We start from the raw sequence: 18,970 nt of genomic DNA, 5'->3' as shown, positions 1-18,970 counted from the left end.
AAACTATGTTGAATAATAGTGGTGAGAGTGGGCAACCTTGTCTTGTTCCTGATCTTAGTGGAAATGGTTTCAGTTTTTCACCACTGAGGACAATGTTGGCTGTGGGTTTGTCATATATGGCCTTTATTATGTTGAAGAAAGTTCCCTCTATGCCTACTTTCTGCAGGGCTTTTATCATAAATGGGTGTTGAATTTTGTCGAAAGCTTTCTCTGCATCTATTGAGATGATCATATGGTTTTTCTCCTTCAATTTGTTAATATGGTGTATCACATTGATTGATTTGCGTATATTGAAGAATCCTTGCATTCCTGGGATAAACCCCACTTGATCATGGTGTATGATCCTTTTAATGTGCTGTTGGATTCTGTTTGCGAGTATTTTGTTGAGGATTTTTGCATCTATGTTCATCAGTGATATTGGCCTGTAGTTTTCTTTCTTTGTGACATCTTTGTCTGGTTTTGGTATCAGGGTGATGGTGGCCTCGTAGAATGAGTTTGGGAGTGTTCCTCCCTCTGCAATATTTTGGAAGAGTTTGAGAAGGATAGGTGTTAGCTCTTCTCTAAATGTTTGATAGAATTCACCTGTGAAGCCATCTGGTCCTGGGCTTTTGTTTGTTGGAAGGTTTTTAATCACAGTTTCAATTTCAGTGCTTGTGATTGGTCTGTTCATATTTTCTATTTCTTCCTGGTTCAGTCTCGGCAGTTTGTGCATTTCTAAGAATCTGTCCATTTCTTCCAGGTTGTCCATTTTATTGGCATAGAGTTGCTTGTAGTAATCTCTCATGATCTTTTGTATTTCTGCAGTGTCAGTGGTTATTTCTCCTTTTTCATTTCTAATTCTATTGATCTGAGTCTTCTCCCTTTTTCTCTTGATGAGTCTGGCTAATGGTTTATCAATTTTGTTTATCTTCTCAAAGAACCAGCTTTTAGTTTCATTGATTTTTGCTATTGTTTCCTTCATTTCTTTTTCATTTATTTCTGACCTGATCTTTATAATTTCTTTCCTTCTGCTGGCTTTGGGGTTTTTTTGTTCTTCTTTCTCTAATTGCTTTAGGTGCAAGGTTAGGTTGTTTATTCGAGATGTTTCCTGTTTCTTGAGGTAGGCTTGTATTGCTATAAACTTCCCTCTTAGCACTGCTTTTGCTGCGTCCCATAGGTTTTGGGTCGTCGTATCTCCATTGTCATTTATTTCTAGGTATTTTTTGATTTCCCCTTTGATTTCTTCAGTAATCACTTCATTATTAAGTAATGTATTGTGTAGCCTCCATGTGTTTGTATTTTTTACAGATCTTTTCCTGTAATTGATATCTAGTCTCATAGCGTTGTGGTCGGAAAAGATACTTGATACGATTTCAATTTTCTTAAATTTACCAAGGTTTGATTTGTGACCCAAGATATGATCTATCCTGGAGAATGTTCCATGAGCACTTGAGAAAAATGTGTATTCTGTTGTTTTTGGGTGGAATGTCCTATAAATATCAATTAAGTCCATCTTGTTTAATGTATCATTTAAAGCTTGTGTTTCCTTATTTATTTTCATTTTGGATGATCTGTCCATTGGTGAAAGTGGGGTGTTAAAGTCCCCTACTATGATTGTGTTGCTGTCGATTTCCCCTTTTATGGCTGTTAGTACTTGCCTTATGTATTGAGGTGCTCCTATGTTGGGTGCATAAATATTTACAATTGTTATACCTTCCTCTTGGATCGATCCCTTGATCATTATATAGTGTCCTTCTTTGTCTCTTGTGATAGTCTTTATTTTAAAGTCTGTTTTGTCTGATATGAGAATTGCTACTCCAGCTTTCTTTTGATTTCCATTTGCATGGAATATCTTTTTCCATCCCCTCACTTTCAGTCTGTATGTGTCTCTAGGTCTGAAGTGGGTCTCTTGTAGACAGCATATATATGGGTCTTGTTTTTGTATCCATTCAGCCAGCCTGTGTCTTTTGGTGGGAGCATTTAATCCATTTACATTCAAGGTAATTATCGATATGTATGTTCCTATTCCCATTTTCTTAAATGTTTTGGGTTTGTTATTGTAGGTGTTTTCCTTCTCTTGTGTTTCTTGCCTAGAGAAGTTCCTTTAGCATTTGTTGTAAAGCTGGTTTGGTAGTGCTGAACTCTCTCAGCTTTTGCTTGTCTGTAAAGGTTTTAATTTCTCCATCACATTTGAATGAGATCCTTGCTGGGTAGAGTAATCTTGGTTGTAGGTTCTTCTCCTTCATCACTTTAAGTATATCCTGCCACTCCCTTCTGGCTTGCAGAGTTTCTGCTGAAAGATCAGATGTTAACCTTATGGGGATTCCCTTGTGTGTTATTTGTTTTTTTTCCCTTGCTGCCTTTAATATGTTTTCCTTATATTTAATTTTTGACAGTTTGATTAATATGTGTCTTGGCGTGTTTCTCCTTGGGTTTATCCTGTATGGGACTCTCTGTGCTTCCTGGACTTGATTAACTATTTCCTTTCCCATATTAGGGAAGTTTTCAACTATAATCTCTTCAAATATTTTCTCAGTCCCTTTCTTTTTCTCTTCTTCTTCTGGGACCCCTATAATTCGAATGTTGGTGCGTTTAATGCTGTCCCAGAGGTCTCTGAGACTGTCCTCAGTTCTTTTCATTCTTTTTTCTTTATCCTGCTCTGCAGTAGTTATTTCCACCATTTTATCTTCCAGGTCACTTATCCTTTCTTCTGCCTCAGTTATTCTGCTATTGATCCCATCTAGAGTATTTTTAATTTCATTTATTGTGTTTTTCATCATTGCTTGATTCCTCTTTAGTTCTTCTACGTCCTTGTTAAATGCTTCTTGCATTTTGTCTATTCTATTTCCAAGATTTTGGATCATCCTTACTATCATTATTCTGAATTCTTTTTCAGGTAGACTACCTATTTCCTCTTCATTTGTTAAGTCTAGTGTGTTTTGACCCTGCTCCTTCATCTGCTGTGTGTTTTTCTGTCGTCTCATTTTGCTTATCTTACTGTGTTTGGGGTCTCCTTATCACAGGTTGCAGGTTTGTAGTTCCCGTTGTTTTTGGTATCTGTCCCCAGTGGCTAAGGTTGGTTCAGTGGGTTGTGTAGGCTTCCTGGTGGAGGGAACTAGTGCCTGAGCTCTGGTGGATGAGGCTGGATCTTGTCTTTCTGGTGGGCACGTCCACGTCTGGTGGTGTATTTTGGGGTGTCTGTGGCCTTATTATGATTTTAGGCAGCCTCTCTGCTAATGGATGGGGCTGTGTTCCTGTCTTGCTAGTTGTTTGGCATAGGGTGTTCAGCACTGTAGCTTGCTGGTCATTGAGTGATGCTGGGTCTTGATGTTGAGATGGAGATCTCTGAGAGATTTTTGCCGTTTGGTATTACGTGGAGCTGGGAGGTCTCTTGTGGACCAGTGTCCTGAAGTTGGCTCTCCCACCTCCGAGGTACGGCCCTGATGCCTGGCTGAAGCACCAAGAGCCTTTCGTCCACACGGCTCAGAGTAAAAGGGAGAAAAAATAGAAAGAAAGAAAGAAAGGAAGGAAGGAAGGAAGGAAGGAGGAAGGAAGGAAGGAAGGAAAGAAAGAAAGAAAGAAAGAAAGAAAAGAAAGAAAGAAGCTATAATATAGTGAAGTAAAATAAAGCTATTGTAAAGCAAAGCTATACAGACAAAATCTCCCCCAGAAGCATATACATATACACTCACAAAAAAAAAAGGAAAAGGGGAAAAATTAATATATCCTGCTCCCAAAGTCCACCTCCTGAATTTGGGATGATTCGTTGTCTATTCAGGTATTCAACAGATGCAGGCACATCAAGTTGTTTGTGGAGTTTTAATCCGCTTCTTCTGAGGCTGCTGGGACAGATTTCCCCTCCTCTTCTCTGTTCGCACAGCTCCTGGGGATCAGCTTTGGATTTGGACCCGCCTCTGCGTGTAGGTCGCCTGAGGGCGTCTGTTCCCCGCCCAGACAGGACGGGGTTAAAGGAGCAGCTGCTTCGGGGACTCTGGCTCACCCAGGCCGCGGGGAGGGAGGGGTACAGAGGAGGCGGGGCGAGCCTGCGGCGTCAGAGGCTGGCGTGACGTTGCAGCAGCCTGAGGCGCACAGTGCGTTCTCCCGGGGGATGTTGTCCCTGGATCACGGGACCCTGGCAGTGGCGGGCTGCACGGGCTCCCGGGAGGGGCGGTGTGGAGAGTGACCTGTGCTCGCACACAGGCTTCTTGGAGGCGGCAGCAGCAGCCCCAGCGTCTCACGCCCGTCTCTGGGGTCCGCGCTGATAGCCGCGGCTCGCGCCAGTTTCTGGAGTTTGTTTAGGCGGCGCTCTGAATCCCCTCTCCTTGCGCGCCGCGAAACAGAGGCAAGAAAAAGTCTCTTGCCTCTTCGGCAGCTGCAGACTTTTTCCCGGTCTCCCTCCCAGCCAGCTGTGGTGCGCTAACCCCTTCAGGCTGTGTTCACGCCGCCAACCCCAGTCCTCTCCCTGCGACCGAAGCCCGAGCCTCAGCTCCCAGCCCCGCCCGCCCCGGCGGCTGAGCAGACAAGCCTCTCGGGCTGGTGAGTGCTGGTCAGCGCCGAGCCTCCGTGCGGGAAGTGCGGGAATCTCTCTGCTGTGCCCTCCTCACCCCTGTGGCTGCGCTCTCCTCCGTGGCTCCGAAGCTTCCCCCCTCTGCCACCCGCAGTCTCTGCCCGCGAAGGGGCTCCTAGTGCGTGGAAATCTTTCCTCCTTCACAGCTCCCTCCCACTGGTGCAGGTGCCGTCCCTATTCTTTTGTCTCTGTTATTTCTTTTTTCTTTTGCCCTACCCAAGTACGGGGGGAGTTTCTTGCCTTTTGGGAGGTCTGACGTTTTCTGCCAGCGTTCAGTGGGTGTTCTGTAGGAGCAGTTCCACGTGTAGATGTATTTCTACTGTATCTGTGGGAAGGAAGGTGATCTCCGCGTCTTACTCTTCCGCCATCTTCTCTCCTCCCCCTCACATTTTCTTAAACCACTCATCTTTTAATGGGCACTTGGGTTGCTTCCATGTCTTGGCTATTGTAAATAGTGCTACTATGAACATTGGGGTGCATGTATCTTTTTAAATCAGAGTTTTCATCTTTTCAGATATATGCCAAGGAGTGGGATTGCTGGATCATATGGTAGCTCTATATTTAGTTTTTTTAAGGAACCTCCATACTGTTTCTGTAATGGTTGCACCAATGTACATTCCGAGCAACAGAGTAGGAGGGTTCCCTTTCATAGAATAGTGTTTTTAAATGCATAAGATAAAATACAGTAGGTTACAAAGGAATACTGAAATAAAGACTCAAAATAGTAAAAATTAGTAATACGGGTCTCTGTATCGATATATTAAATAACAAAGTCTAATGGTAGATCTAATAATTATTACAATTTTAAGTAGCAATGAGTGTGCTTTTTTTTTTCTTATTAGTCATCCATTTTATACACATTAGTGTATACCTGTCAATCCCAATCTCCCGATTCATCACACCACCACCTCCCACTCCTGCCGCTTTCCCCCCTTGGTGTCTATACATTTGTTCTCTACTTCTGTGTCTCAATTTCTGCTCTGCAAACCGGTTCATCTGTACCATTTTCTAGGTTCCACATATATGCGTTAATATACGATATTTATTTTTCTCTTTCTGACTGACTTCACTCTGTATGACAGTCTCTAGATGCATCCACGTCTCTACAAATGACCCAGTTTCGTTCCTTTTTATGGCTGAGTAATATTCCACTGTATATATGTACCACATCTTCTTTATCCATTTGTCTGTTGATGGGCATTTAGGTTGCTTCCATGACCTGGCTATTGTAATAGAGCTGCAATGAACATTGTGGTACATGACTCTTTTTGAATTATGGTTTTCTCTGGGTATATGCCCAGTAGTGGGATTGCTGGGTCATATGGTAATTCTATTTTTAGTTTTTTAAGGAACCTCCATACTGTTCTCCATAGTGGCTGTATCAATTTACATTCCCAACAACAGAGCAAGAGGGTTCCCTTTTCTCCACACCCTCTCCAGCATTTGTTGTTTGTAGATTTTCTGATGATACCCATTCTAACCAGTGTGAGGTGATACCTCATTGTAGTTTTGATTTGCATTTCTCTAACAATTAGTGATGTTGAGCATCTTTTCATGTGCCTCTTGGCCATCTGTATGTCTTCTTTGGAGAAATGTCTATTTAGGTCTTCTGCCCATTTTTGGATTGGGTTGTTTGTCGTTTTTCCCTTGCTGTTTTCAATAATTTTTCTTTGTCTTTAATTTTTGCCAATTTGATTATTATGTCTCTTGGCGTGTTTCTCCTTGGGTTTATCCTGTATGGGACTCTCTGCACTTCCTGGACTTGGGTGGCTATTTCCTTTCCCATGTTAGGGAAATTTTCGACTATAATCTCTTCAAATATTTTCTCGGGTCCTTTCTCTCTCTCTCCTCCTTCTGGGACTCCTATAATGCAAATGTTGTTGCGTTTAATATTGTCCCAGAGGTCTCTTAGGCTGTCTTCATTTCTTTTCATTCTTTTTTCTTTATTCTGTTCCGCAGCAGTGAATTCCGCCATTTTGTCTTCCAGGTCACTTATCCGTTCTTCTGCCTCAGTTATTCTGCTATTGATTCCTTCTAGTGTATTTTTCATTTCATTTATTGTATTGTTCATCTCTGTTTGTTTGTTCTTTAGTTCTTCTAGATCTTTGTTAAACATTTCTTGCACCTTCTCGATCTTTGCCTCCATGCTTTTTCCGAGGTCCTGGATCATCTTCACTATCATTATTCTGAATTCTCTTTCTGGAAGATAGCCTATCTCCGTTTCATTTAGTTGTTTTTCTGGGGTTTTATCTTGTTCCTTCATCTGGTACATAGCCCTCTGCCTTTTCATCTTGTCTATCTTTCTGTGAATGTGGTTTTTGTTCCACAGGCTGCAGGATTGTAGTTCTTCTTGCTTCTGCTGTCTGCCCTCTGGTGGATGAGGCTATCTAAGAGGCTTGATGGGAGGAACTGGTGGTGGGTAGAGCTGACTGTTGCTCTGGTGGGCAGAGCTCAGTAAAACTTTAATCTGCTTGTCTGCTGGTGGGTCGGCCTGGGTTCCCTCGCTTTTGGTTGTTTGGCCTGAGGTGACCCAACACTGGAGCCTAGCCGGGCTCTTTGGTGGAGCTAATGGCGGACTCTGGGAGGGCTCACGCCAAGGAGTACTTCCCAGAACTTCTGCTGCCAGTGTCCTTGTCCTCATGGTGAGGCACAGCCACCCCCCGCCTCTGCAGGAGACCCTCCAACACTAGCAGGTAGGTCTGGTTCAGTCTCCTATGGGGTCACTGCTCCTTCCCCTGGGTCCCAATGCACACACTACTTTGTGTGTGCCCTCCAAGAGTGGAGTTTCTGTTTCCCCCAGTCCTGTCAAAGTCCTGCAATCAAATCCTGCTAGTCTTCAATGTCTGATTCTCTAGGAATTCCTCCTCCCGTTGCCGGACCCCCAGGTTTGGAAGCCTGATGTGGGGCTCAGAACCTTCACTCCAGTGGGTGGACTTCTGTGGTATAAGTATTCTCCAGTTTGTGAGTCACCCACCCAGCAGTTATGGGATTTGATTTTATTGTGATTGTGCCCCTCCTACCGTCTCATTGCGGCTTTTCCTTTGTCTTTGGATGTGGGGTATCTTTTTTGGTAAGTTCCAGTGTCTTCCTGTCGATGACTGTTCAGCAGTTAGCTGTGATTCCGGTGTTCTCGAAAGAGGGAGTGAGGGCATGTCCTTCTACTCCGCCATCTTCTGAGTGTACTATTTTGAGATATCTGCAACAGCTATATTGTGATTTCTATTGGTTATAGTCATAGATGCTGATAATACTGCTGTGGTTTGTTGCCTGTATATTCATAAATTAATAAAAATGCTAAGTTAGAGTTTAGTGAAAATAAATATGTAATTTCTTCCCAATCAAACTCATGCTTCCCGCCCTCCGTGAATTTGTCCACTGATATCTTGTGGGAGGTATCTGTAGGCCCTTGATTAAGAGCCCCCAGTTTAGCACCAGTTCATAGAGCATCTTGAAATCTGCCTTTTTGGATCATCACCAGAGACAAATATCTACTATAATTTGAGAAGACTTAAGTACATGAGGACAAGGTCACAAAAACTATAAGCTTCCAGTTGCTATTGATTCCTGTACAGTCTGCTCTATATGCTTGAAGTCATTTGAAATTGAAATAGAAATCTTATTCTATGAAAACAGAGAGCTACTGTGATTTATATTGGCCCTTTGAGGGTCCTATAGACACTTCTCTCTATAAATTGATGGATACGCATAGAACCCACAAGTCCTGCCATCAACTTTAGCAGTACTGATTTTTTTCAGTGTTCTTATCAACTGTTGTGGCAACATGTGGGCCAGAACTGTGGCAGGGAAAGAGTAGGAGTAAGAATTGTGGACTACAACCATAACTAATACCCTTATTCCTTTTTGGGGGATTGGCTTTTTAGCATTAGCTGAGTTATTTCTTTGTGCCCTTCTAGTTTCTTCTTAGCAAGACATTTCAGGATACCTTTTTAATAGCTCGCCATTTTGTAGCTCATTTTTTTTTTTTTACCTTTAGCACAGTATTCATGAATGTTTGTCTTGATTTTAAAACATGAGCCCAAAACATTTTAGACTAAAACCTAATCAGTACAAAGAACAAATCAGAAAGGTTCATATCTTTGTTTGAACTGCTGAATTTTAACTCAAGTAGCTCAGCTTATTTCAGCTTTTATATATTTCTGTTTTATTAACAACGTTGACATATCTCGTCTTCAGACATTTTTCTTATCTTCATCAGTAAAGGCAAATAGGAATGCTCTTTCAGACTATTCAAGCCAGTCTTTTTAAATTAAGAAATGTAAAAATAATTTTTATTTCACATGGGAACTTGGACTCAATATATCTTGTAAATCAGCTACTTGAACTAGAGAAAAACTGTTTAAGTGTCTTTCTATACGCAGAGAAACAGGAATAATGTAACAATAATGGAAGGCAGTGAGAGTTGTAGTAAGCAAAAAAATTAGAAGATAGATAATAACAAGTGTTGGAGATGTAGAGAAATTGGAACTCTCAATACATTGCGGGTGCGAGTGTAAAATGGTACAGCTGCTATGGAATACAGTTTGACAGTTCCTTAAAAAGTTAAGCATAGAGATACCATATAAGCCAACAGTTCCACCTCTAGGTATACACCCAAGAGAATTGAAAACCTGTGTCCACACAAATACTTGTACACTCGTGTTCACAGCAGCATTATTCATTATAGCCAAAAAGGGGAAACAATCCAAATGTCCTTCAACGAATGAATGGTTAAACAAAGTGTAGAATTTGCATACTGTGGAATATTATTCAGCATAAAAAGTAATGAAGTACTGATTCATTCTACAACATGGATGAACCTTGAAAATACGCTAAGTGAAAGAAGCCAGACACAACAGGTCACATATTATATGATTCCATTTATCTGGATATGAAATATCCAGAATAGGTAAATCTGTAGAGCCGGAACACAGATTGATGGTTGTTGTCAGTGGCGGGGGGGTGTGGGTAACAGGGAGCAACTGCTTACTGGGTATGGAAGTTTCCTTTTGGGCTGATGAAAATATTCTGGAACTAGATAGAGGTGATGGTTGTACAACTTTATAAATATACTGAAAACCACTGAGTTATATACTTTATTATACATTTTATTTTATTTTTAATTGTATACTTTAAAAGTGTGGATTTTATGGTATGTGAATTATATCTTTAAAAAAAATTAAAGGATAGCATTTAAGTGTTTTTTTTTTCCTAGTACTTTGTCCATTGCCTTGGCACCAAAGATCTACTTTTAGCCAGGGTCCTGTTTTCTCATAGGAAATACTTTGAATCACTCAATTTTGTAGCACGCTGAATAGAACAGTTAACTTACAAAAATAAGTGGCTGGTGAAAATAACTGGTTAAAAAATTTAGAACAGAGTAGAGGGAGTCATTTTAAACAATAATAGCACTTGAAAGAGTGGGAGATAAGTGAAATAGGCAAGGAAGATTAAGAGGTACAAACTTCCAGCTGTAAAATAAATGTCATAGGGATGTAATGTATAGCATAGGGAATACAGTCAATAATGCTGTAATAACTTTGTAAGGTGACAGATGGTAAATAGACTTGCTGTGGTGATCATTTTGTAATATATAAAAATATGGAATCACTATGTTGTACACCTAAAACTAATATAATGTTATAAGTCAATTATACTTCAAAAAAAAAAGGTACCTTAAGCTCCATACACACACACACACACACACACACACACACACACACAAAATAGTAGCACTTTAGTGACTAACAAACTTGATTCAGGAATGTTTCCTGACGTGGAGCAAAAAAAGGTAACAATGAATCTTTCCATACTTTTTCCATATTCTATCTGAATGTGATAATGTAGTAGGTAGCATATACCTATGATCTCTAATTTGATGTATGCATGTCTCATTTCTCCTCCATGAATGTAGTAACCTTCACTTCTGTTCTGTCTTCTGTTTGATGAGAGAACAACCCAGATTGTCTAGGGAAGGACTGGGCAGTATGGTATTTTGGGAAAGAGTGTTCACTGCTATGTTAGGAGGCCCAAGCTCTAGTGTCTACTCGCCCATCACTTATTGTGTGATCTGGGGCAAGTCACCTAATCAATCTGAGTACATTTCCTCATTGTAAAATGTAGGAATGGAGCCACTTGGTGTCTAAAGGACCTGTCAGTTTTTAAGATTCTGTGCATTTGGGTGCTCAGTAAATATAAATACTTGAATTGGTTGCTTTCCTCTGGAAAAGTATTTCCATTTCATAGGTTAGTGAACTTTCTGTCATTATTTCAGTTTTAAATTGAGATAATATACTGATTAATTTAACCACTTATAGCAAGACTTATGTAATGACACATTTTGATTTCTGTTGATATATTGATTTTGATTCATGCTTACAAATAGTTTTTAGGTGATAGTGCTGTAGTGATAAAATGATGAAGACCCTGTCTTTAGGGACTTCATAGTCATGTGGGGCACTTGACATGTAAACAGACCTTTACAGTTCAGTGTTGTAGGGCTCAGTATGGGGGATTGGAGGGGTGTTAGGTTAAGCTACTTAAGGTAGTTCTCTGGCTAAGTTTTTTTTAGAATTCTGAGCATCAGATCCTTAAGCTGCAGTTATATCTGGTTGTATCTGTTGGAAGCTTTTGGTTTCATTGTTAAAAAAGAGATAAGTATTTATATTTTGTGGCAAATTAAGGATAATAATGGAGAATTTCTGGTGTGAAATAATCTTACCTCTTTACAGACAGATCCAGTTGAGTATGTGGAAAACATGTGTGAAAACATGCAGCTGTACCCACTACAGGACTTTCTCACTGGAGATCAGCTTCTTTTTGAATACAAGCCAGAAGTAAGGAGGTTTCCATTTCTAAAATTTACTTTTAGAGAAAGAGGAGGGTGAGAAAGTACATAGAGGTACTTAAGGACTGTGGGAATGGAGAAAACTTGGTTATGTTTAGTCAAGTTATTTGTTTGTTTAAACAGAAGAAATATCAATAGTTTTGTGGGTAATTTTTCCTGATTATTGTATATGACTGGTTTAATATGAGGAGAAAACCAAGTCCTCTTCTTAGGTACTATTCCCGCTGTTTTTCAAGTGTTGAAACATCTACTAACATAAAGTCATTTCTAAGAATTATGTGCTTTAGATGCTAAACATACTTGTTTAGCTTGCCTTTTAATTCTGTTGGACACTCTGGACAATTAAATTTTAATCATTTTGAGAATATGTACAAGAAAAATATGATTCCCTGAATTCAAAATATATGACTTAGGGATAATAAATATTACACATAAATAAATAGTTGGTCAGGTCTTTCCTCCACTAGTCCTGGGAAATAAGTCATTTTGCTCCATATAGGGTAGCAGTTCTCAACCAGGGGTGATTTTGCCCCCATGGGATATTTGTCAATACTTGGGTACATTTCAGTTGTCACAGCTGGAGAGTGCTCTTGGCATCTAGCGGGTAGAAGCCAGAGATGCTGCTAAACATTCTACAATGCAGAAGATGGCACTCCACAACTAAGAATTATCTGGCCCAACGTGTTAATAGTGCCAAGGTTGACAGACTTTGATATAGGGTATTCTAAAACTACTGATTTTAAAGGGGATGGGGAAAGGTAAAGGAAGAAGCAGTAACCATACATTCTTGTCATTTCTCTAGGATGGTTGTGCCCAGGGGTCCAAGTATTTTTTTCTGAACCACTATTTGTTGTTTTTTCTCAAAGAAATGGTGTTGAAGTGCTAGTTAGGGTTTCAAACCTAACCCACAAAAATCTTATGTTTAGTCCTTATCATAGCTGAAGGATTATTGAAGGAGGCCCTACATTGGGATCATTTTACTGATTCTTGTGTATGAGGTAGTATAATACATAGCAGTTAAGAGCATAGTTTTTGGAATTATGAACAAACTTGGTTAGAACTCCACTTTTGCCACTTCTAGGTGTGTTGTTCTGTGCAGATTATAGAATCTTTAACCTGAACAAATTATTTAAACTTTAACCTCCGAGGCTGAGTGCTTTCTGTAAAATGGGTGTACCTTAGGGTTGTTTTTAGGATTAAATGAAATAATGTATGTTAAACACTACCTAGCACATAGTAAAAGCTTTGTAAATGGTAACTCTTTTCACTGCTAGTCCTCTTATTATTTAGGATTTGAGATGAGTGCTGTTTAAGCATTCTGAAGAAACATTAGAAACAGCTGATAGACTAATGTAGTTTTGTAAATTAGGGTGTTCATGGACTATAGACAGATAGTTTCATGAGCATCAAGATGCTAGGATCTTGGGGTGCCTAACATAATGTGGCTTTGCCTTTTTAATAGAGATGTATTAGGTTAAAGTTATAATTGTTTTTTATGTGTCTCCCCACTCCCCCTTCACCCCTGCCCCCAATTAGGTCATTGCTGAAGCCCTTAATCAGCTAGTTCCTCAAAAGGCAAATCTTGTTCTACTGTCTGGTGCTAATGAGGGAAAATGTGACCTCAAGGAGAAATGGTTTGGGACTCAGTATAGTATGGAAGGTAAAATATTTTAAAATTGTCCTACATTTAGGTATATGATTCACCTGTGAAGTTTTATTCCTTAATAGTTTGTCTGATAGTTCCTGTGGGAAAAACTTATGTATTTTTTTCAGTAGTTTACTTTGAAATGAAAATTATTTATACTACTTTGAAGAAAATTATTTTCTGCAATGTTTATATCTATACTTATTAGCTAGTGAGAAAATCCTATTGTATTGGTAGTTTGGGGGCAGAGTTTTGACTGTGTTTTAAAAAGTGCTCCTCAAACTTCAATGTGCATATGTATCACCTGGAGGTCTTATTAAAATGCAGATTATGATTCAGTAGCTCTGGAGTAGGGCCTGCAATTCTGCATTTCTATCAAAGTTCCCAGATGATAACAATGCTGCTGAGACTGCACACTGAGTAGCAGGAGTCTAGAAAGCCTGGATGTGTCACTCACAGCTTTTCTGAGAAAGGAGAATTGATTTGTGAAGGCCAGTTGTTGACTGGTTTGTTATTAATAGAACTCTGAACATTTGTTCTTTATTGGATCAGTTTGTCTTTCATCTCTACAGATATTGAAAACCCTTGGGCTGAACTGTGGAAGAGTAATTTTGAGTTAAATCCAGATCTTCATCTTCCAGCTGAAAACAAGTACATAGGTCAGTAAAATAGCAATCATTATACATAAACCATCCATGTACTAATATTAAAACAAGTAGCACCTCTGTAGTATGTTATATTTTACAAAAGTATCATTTGAATTCATATTTGAGTTTCCCAGTTATCTCTGGGATAAGCATTACAGTTTTCTTACTTTTCCGAATGAGAAAACTGCGGCTGAAAAAAGCGAAGTGACTTGCCCTGGATTATTCAGTTGGTGAATGCAGGAAACAGGACTTAAACATAATCCTGGGACTTTTTCTTGTCTATGGTAGCTGATCCTTTCATGTGAGTCTCTGTAGGAATTGCCATTATCTTGTCCAATTGTTCTAGTGTTTTTCAAACTACAGGTTGCAACCCATTAGAGGGTTGTGAAATCAATGTAATGGGTTTTGAGGTCAGTGTAATGAGTTGTGAAAGCACTAAAAAAAATCAGAGTAGAAAATAGCAAAATGTTTCACTGAATAAAGAAAGGGTATCATTTTAAGAACTTTTGTTCTCGGTAGGTATATGTGTGTGTTATCTGTCTACTAGATTGCAATGGAAAACAGTTCTAACTCTGAGAAAGTCACTGGTCTAGGACAAAGGTTACAGTTGTATATAACTAATTTTACTCAGAATACCATTTTCCCCAGCAATTCCATTCCTAGGTATATACCCAAAAGAATTGAAAACAGGTATTCAACGAAATACATGTACATACACTTTCATAGCAGCATTATGCACAAAAGCCAAAAGGTGGAAACAGCCAGTGTCCATAATGAATGAATGGATAAACAAATTATGGTATATACATGCAATGGAGTATTATTCTATCATTAAAGAAATGAAGTACTGATACATGCTACAACATGGATGAACCTTGAAAACATTATGCTAAGTGAAAGAAGACACAAGGGGTCACATATTGTATGATTCCTTTTACATGAAATATCCAGAATAGGTAAATCCATAGAGACAGAACTCAGATTGACGGTTGCCAGTGGCTGGGGGGAGTGGGTAATGGGAGTGACTGCTTAATGGGTATAGAGGTTTCCTTTGGGGCTGATGAAAATGTTTTGAAACTAGAAAGAAATGGTAGTTGCACAACGTTGTGAGTGTACTAAATTTCCCTGAATTGTTCACTTTAAAATGGTTAATTTTATGTTATATATGAATCTAACCTCAGGAAAAAAAATGCTTTTATACAAAAAGTCTTGCATATTTTAGATAATTCATTTCTGCATCTTGAACTTTAAGTATCTAAACAACCCATTTTTTTTTTTTAGTAAATGTAGGCAGTACCTTTTTTTAATTCTTAAGTTAGCTATTTCGCACCTGAGTGTTGATGAAATAATTTATGTTTCATTAACTTAAAGGACAAATTTGACGTTGTTTGAGCAGAACTATTTTGTTAACTTTTAAAAAGTTTGTAAGTTTGGTAAAAGACATTCTCATTCAAGAATGCATTCATTCATAAATTGGTTTATACAACTATTCTGACCAAAGGTCCCTTTCAGTTAAGATTGTCTCTGAGAAAGAGAATGAAGCAGAATATGGAGAGATCAGAATCAACTCTTGGGAAATTACAGATCTTCAGAGTTCATTTAGTTTAAGGCCAAGAGGACTTTCTTTTTAGTATTGTTCTAATAATTTATTGCACTTCAGCATTTGAATTTGACTTATGTTTGCCACAAAGAAGACTTACTTAGACTTCTGAAACCAAGAACAGATTGGTGGGAATCCTGTTGAGATAACTGAATGATTTATTACCTTTCACTTTTGTTAGCCACAGATTTCATGTTGAAGGCTTTTGATTGTCCAGAGACAGAATACCCTGTTAAAATTGTGAATACTCCACAGGGTTGCCTATGGTATAAGAAAGACAACAAATTCAAAATCCCCAAAGGTAAAATATTTCCCTCCTTAAAAATAGTGAAATAAGTATAACAAATCTTTTTCCACTTTCTAGCAACCTTTTCCCTCTGTGTCTGTCATCTCCCTCTCTTTCCCCTTTCCCTTCTACTTGAAGACCTTTTCTAGGCTTATCTATCAGATCCATACTGTGCTCCTGTGCTATCACAGAAATTCTTATGGACATTATAGATTCTAGGAAGTATATAAGGATTCAAGCCTAAAATGAAATTATTTTTGGATATTTTTCTTTCAGTTATATGAAAGCAGAGCCAGGTGTTTGGCCATCCTAGGGAATAGGTGGTGTTTTTCGAACATTATTGTTAAAAAGAAAATAAGAGTAGCTGAAAGAAATTATTCTTAGACACAATAGATAGCTGAGTCCAGCATTACAAATGTGAAATATCTTCTGTCTGTCTCCCTCTACTATTTTGCTTTTCAGCATAAAGGAAGCATAGTATATAGTTAAACAGACTCTAAAGCTCTTATCTTCAACACGGTAGCCCAAACTGTGTTGCTTTTTTATTTTCTGTTCTTGTGCATGGCATTGGAATTTACTGAAGCAACTTGGAATCAAAGGCTGAGTGCTCTTGGCTGCCATTTAACCCAAATCCCTAACCTTAACACAACTGGACTAGTTCTGAGGGATTCTTGAATTCACTGGGAAGGTGTTTACTCAATTTTTCTGGAATAGATTATAAGAGTGTCTAAAAATGTTCTTAACATTTATTCAGCTTCCTTGGAAAGGCGCTGCTATAACTTTCTGTGAGCACTGGGATTTTTCCCTTAATGTTCTTGACATGTATACCTCTGCAAGCATTTTTCCTGACCAAAGCTATTGATAATAAGAGTATTCTTAGGCCTCTCTGCGTATCTGTCTATATATTTGGTCTTCCCGTAGATTAAAGTGTACCTCTGGACACTATGTGGAATGGTAAATAATACTTTCTAAGAACCCTTAAGGATAAAAATGTAATGAGGATTTAAGGATTAGTGGTTTGTTTCAGAATTTTTAAAACATCATAATATTAGGGGAAAATAGCAGATGTATTAAATATTTGAGGCCTCTGGCCTATATTTTCTTATTTAGGGTCTTTTTTCTTTCAGCATATATACGTTTCCATCTGATCTCACCTTTGATACAGAAGTCTGCAGCAAAGTAAGAAATTGTCCTCTTTTCTGGAAAATATTTTTTTTATTATTGGAAGACTATTTTGTTTGTTTATTTCTGAATCATTCTATCATTTTTCTCTGTCAGTACTTGAGCTATGCTCCTCATTTATGTGTTTTTATGTGCCCCAAACAAATTATTTGTATCAGTACTAATCACTAAGATGGAACTGTGGCTGCTCCATCTCCACCACCCATTTGTAAAACATGCTGACAGTGTAGGCTAGTCATAGAATCACTGGATTGAGAAAGTTCCTTAGAGATGAGCTTGGGTCAGCTTCCAGTCTGTAATGAGGACTAATGGATCTGTTGACCTGTATTTAGAGATTATTTATAATCAGATTCCTGTATTTATAATCAGATTCCTGCCAAGGAATCTGATTATACTTTGTTCTTAGCAAATCACTTACATGTTTATGTAGGTTGTAGGTTGTCAGAGAGCCTAAAATGTACCTGAATCATAGGAGGTGCTCAGGAAATGTTAGTGTACTTTCTTCCTTTCTTTTGCCACTTAACCTGCAAAATCCAGGCTTAATCTCACAAGCAGCACTAACATTATTAATATTCAGTTTAAAAAATGCATTACCCTCCTCCATTTCCTCAGATTTTTGATTTTTCAGTCAGAAAACCTAGGCCGCAGGGATAACCAGAGCCTTTGGGCCAGTTGCCTTTCATACATTTTACACTTTACCCCATTGTGCAGTATAAATATTGGGTTGGCCAAAAAGTGTCTTCAGTTTTTAAGTAATAATAAAAGACACATTTTTCATTTTCACCAAGAACTTTATTATATTCACCACTTTTTTCCACTACCTTCTGCCATTTTTCAGGCAACTTCATAATTCCATCTTCCCAAAACTTTTTATCTTTTTGATAAGAACTGTTCCAGGTGCCTTTTACAGTCTTCCAGAGAATGGAAATTTTGTCCATTAAGAGAATTTTGGAAACACCAAAATAAATGGAAATCTGAAGGTGCAATGTCTGGTGAATACGGCAGATGAATCAGAACTTGCCAGCCAAGCTGTAACAGTTTTTGCCTGGTCATCAAAGAAACATGCAGTCTTGTGTTATCCTGATGGAAGATTATGTGTTTTCTGTTGACTAATTCTGGACAGTTTTTGTCGAGTGCTGCTTTCGGTTTGTCTAATTGGGAGCAGTACTTGTTGAAATGAATTGTTTGGTTTTCCGGAAGGAGCTCATAATAGAGGACTCCCTTCCAGTCCCACCATATACACAACATCACCTTCTTTGGATGAAGACCAGCTTTTGGTGTGGTTGTTGGTGGTTCATTTCCCTTGCCCCACGGTCTCTTCCATTCCACATTATTGTACAGTATCCACTTTTCATCGCCCGTCACAATTTGTTTTAAAAACAGAACGTTTTCATTACGTTTAAGTAAAGAATCCCATGCGGAAATATGGTCAAGAAGGTTTTTTTCACTTAACTTATGTGGAAACCAAACATCAAAGTGATTAACATAACCAAGCTGGTGCAAATGATTTTCACCGCCTGATTTGGATATTTTGAGTATGTCAGCTATCTCCTGCGTGGTATAATGTTGATTGTTCTCAGTTAATGTCTCGATTTGATCGCTATCAACTTCAACTGGTCTACCTGACCGTGGAGCATCATCCAGTGAGAAATCTCCAACACAAAACTTTCCAAACCACTTTTGACATGTTCAGTCAGTCACAGCACCTTCTCCATACACTATACAAATCTTTTTTTTTGCGTTTCACTTGCGTTTTTACCTTTCTTGAAATAATAAAGCATAATATGCCAAAAATGTTGCTTTTTTTCTTCCATCTTCAATATTAAAATGGCTACACAAAAATTCACCAATTTTGATAAGTCTTCTTTTAAATACACGCTGATAAGACAGCTGTCACATACAATCTAACAAAATTGTTTCAAATGAAGTTAAAGACAACTAAGTACTACTAGAGCCATCTTACGGAAAAAACCGAACGAACCTTTGGCCAACCCAATGTTACATTTTCTCTGTGTGCGTGACATGAAAAAGATAGGGAAGCATTGCTGAAGTTGGGAGTTCTGTAATGCCCCTGTGAAACTGAGTCCTGGGTAAGCTGTATTTACCTTTGAACTCAATTAGTATATATGGTTTTACATTCTGGAGTAGTGAATTAACATCTTTATAAAAGTGAAGTTTCTTACTCTAAGTCAAAGCAAATCCATTTGTCTATTTTTTGCC

General features: G+C 38.6%; 1 protein-coding gene across 3 annotated transcripts in view; it reads left to right on the top strand.

Moving 5' to 3' along the window:
* The window catches only part of NRDC (nardilysin convertase), a 103,211-nt gene that overhangs the window by 70,727 nt on the left and 13,514 nt on the right, over window positions 1-18,970 (top strand). For all 3 annotated transcript variants that reach the window (XM_059922324.1, XM_059922323.1, XM_059922322.1), the window contains 5 exons: window positions 11,275-11,379; window positions 12,927-13,050; window positions 13,608-13,694; window positions 15,464-15,583; window positions 16,696-16,747. In XM_059922324.1, the coding sequence (XP_059778307.1) occupies window positions 11,275-11,379; window positions 12,927-13,050; window positions 13,608-13,694; window positions 15,464-15,583; window positions 16,696-16,747 (488 nt within the window). The remainder of the gene's footprint in view (window positions 1-11,274; window positions 11,380-12,926; window positions 13,051-13,607; window positions 13,695-15,463; window positions 15,584-16,695; window positions 16,748-18,970) is intronic.

The sequence above is a fragment of the Balaenoptera ricei genome, chromosome 1 (genome assembly GCF_028023285.1).
Source record: "Balaenoptera ricei isolate mBalRic1 chromosome 1, mBalRic1.hap2, whole genome shotgun sequence".
Taxonomy (NCBI): domain Eukaryota; kingdom Metazoa; phylum Chordata; class Mammalia; order Artiodactyla; family Balaenopteridae; genus Balaenoptera; species Balaenoptera ricei.
Note: the sequence above shows the minus strand (reverse complement) of the source record. Positions and strands in the feature narration are given on the sequence as shown.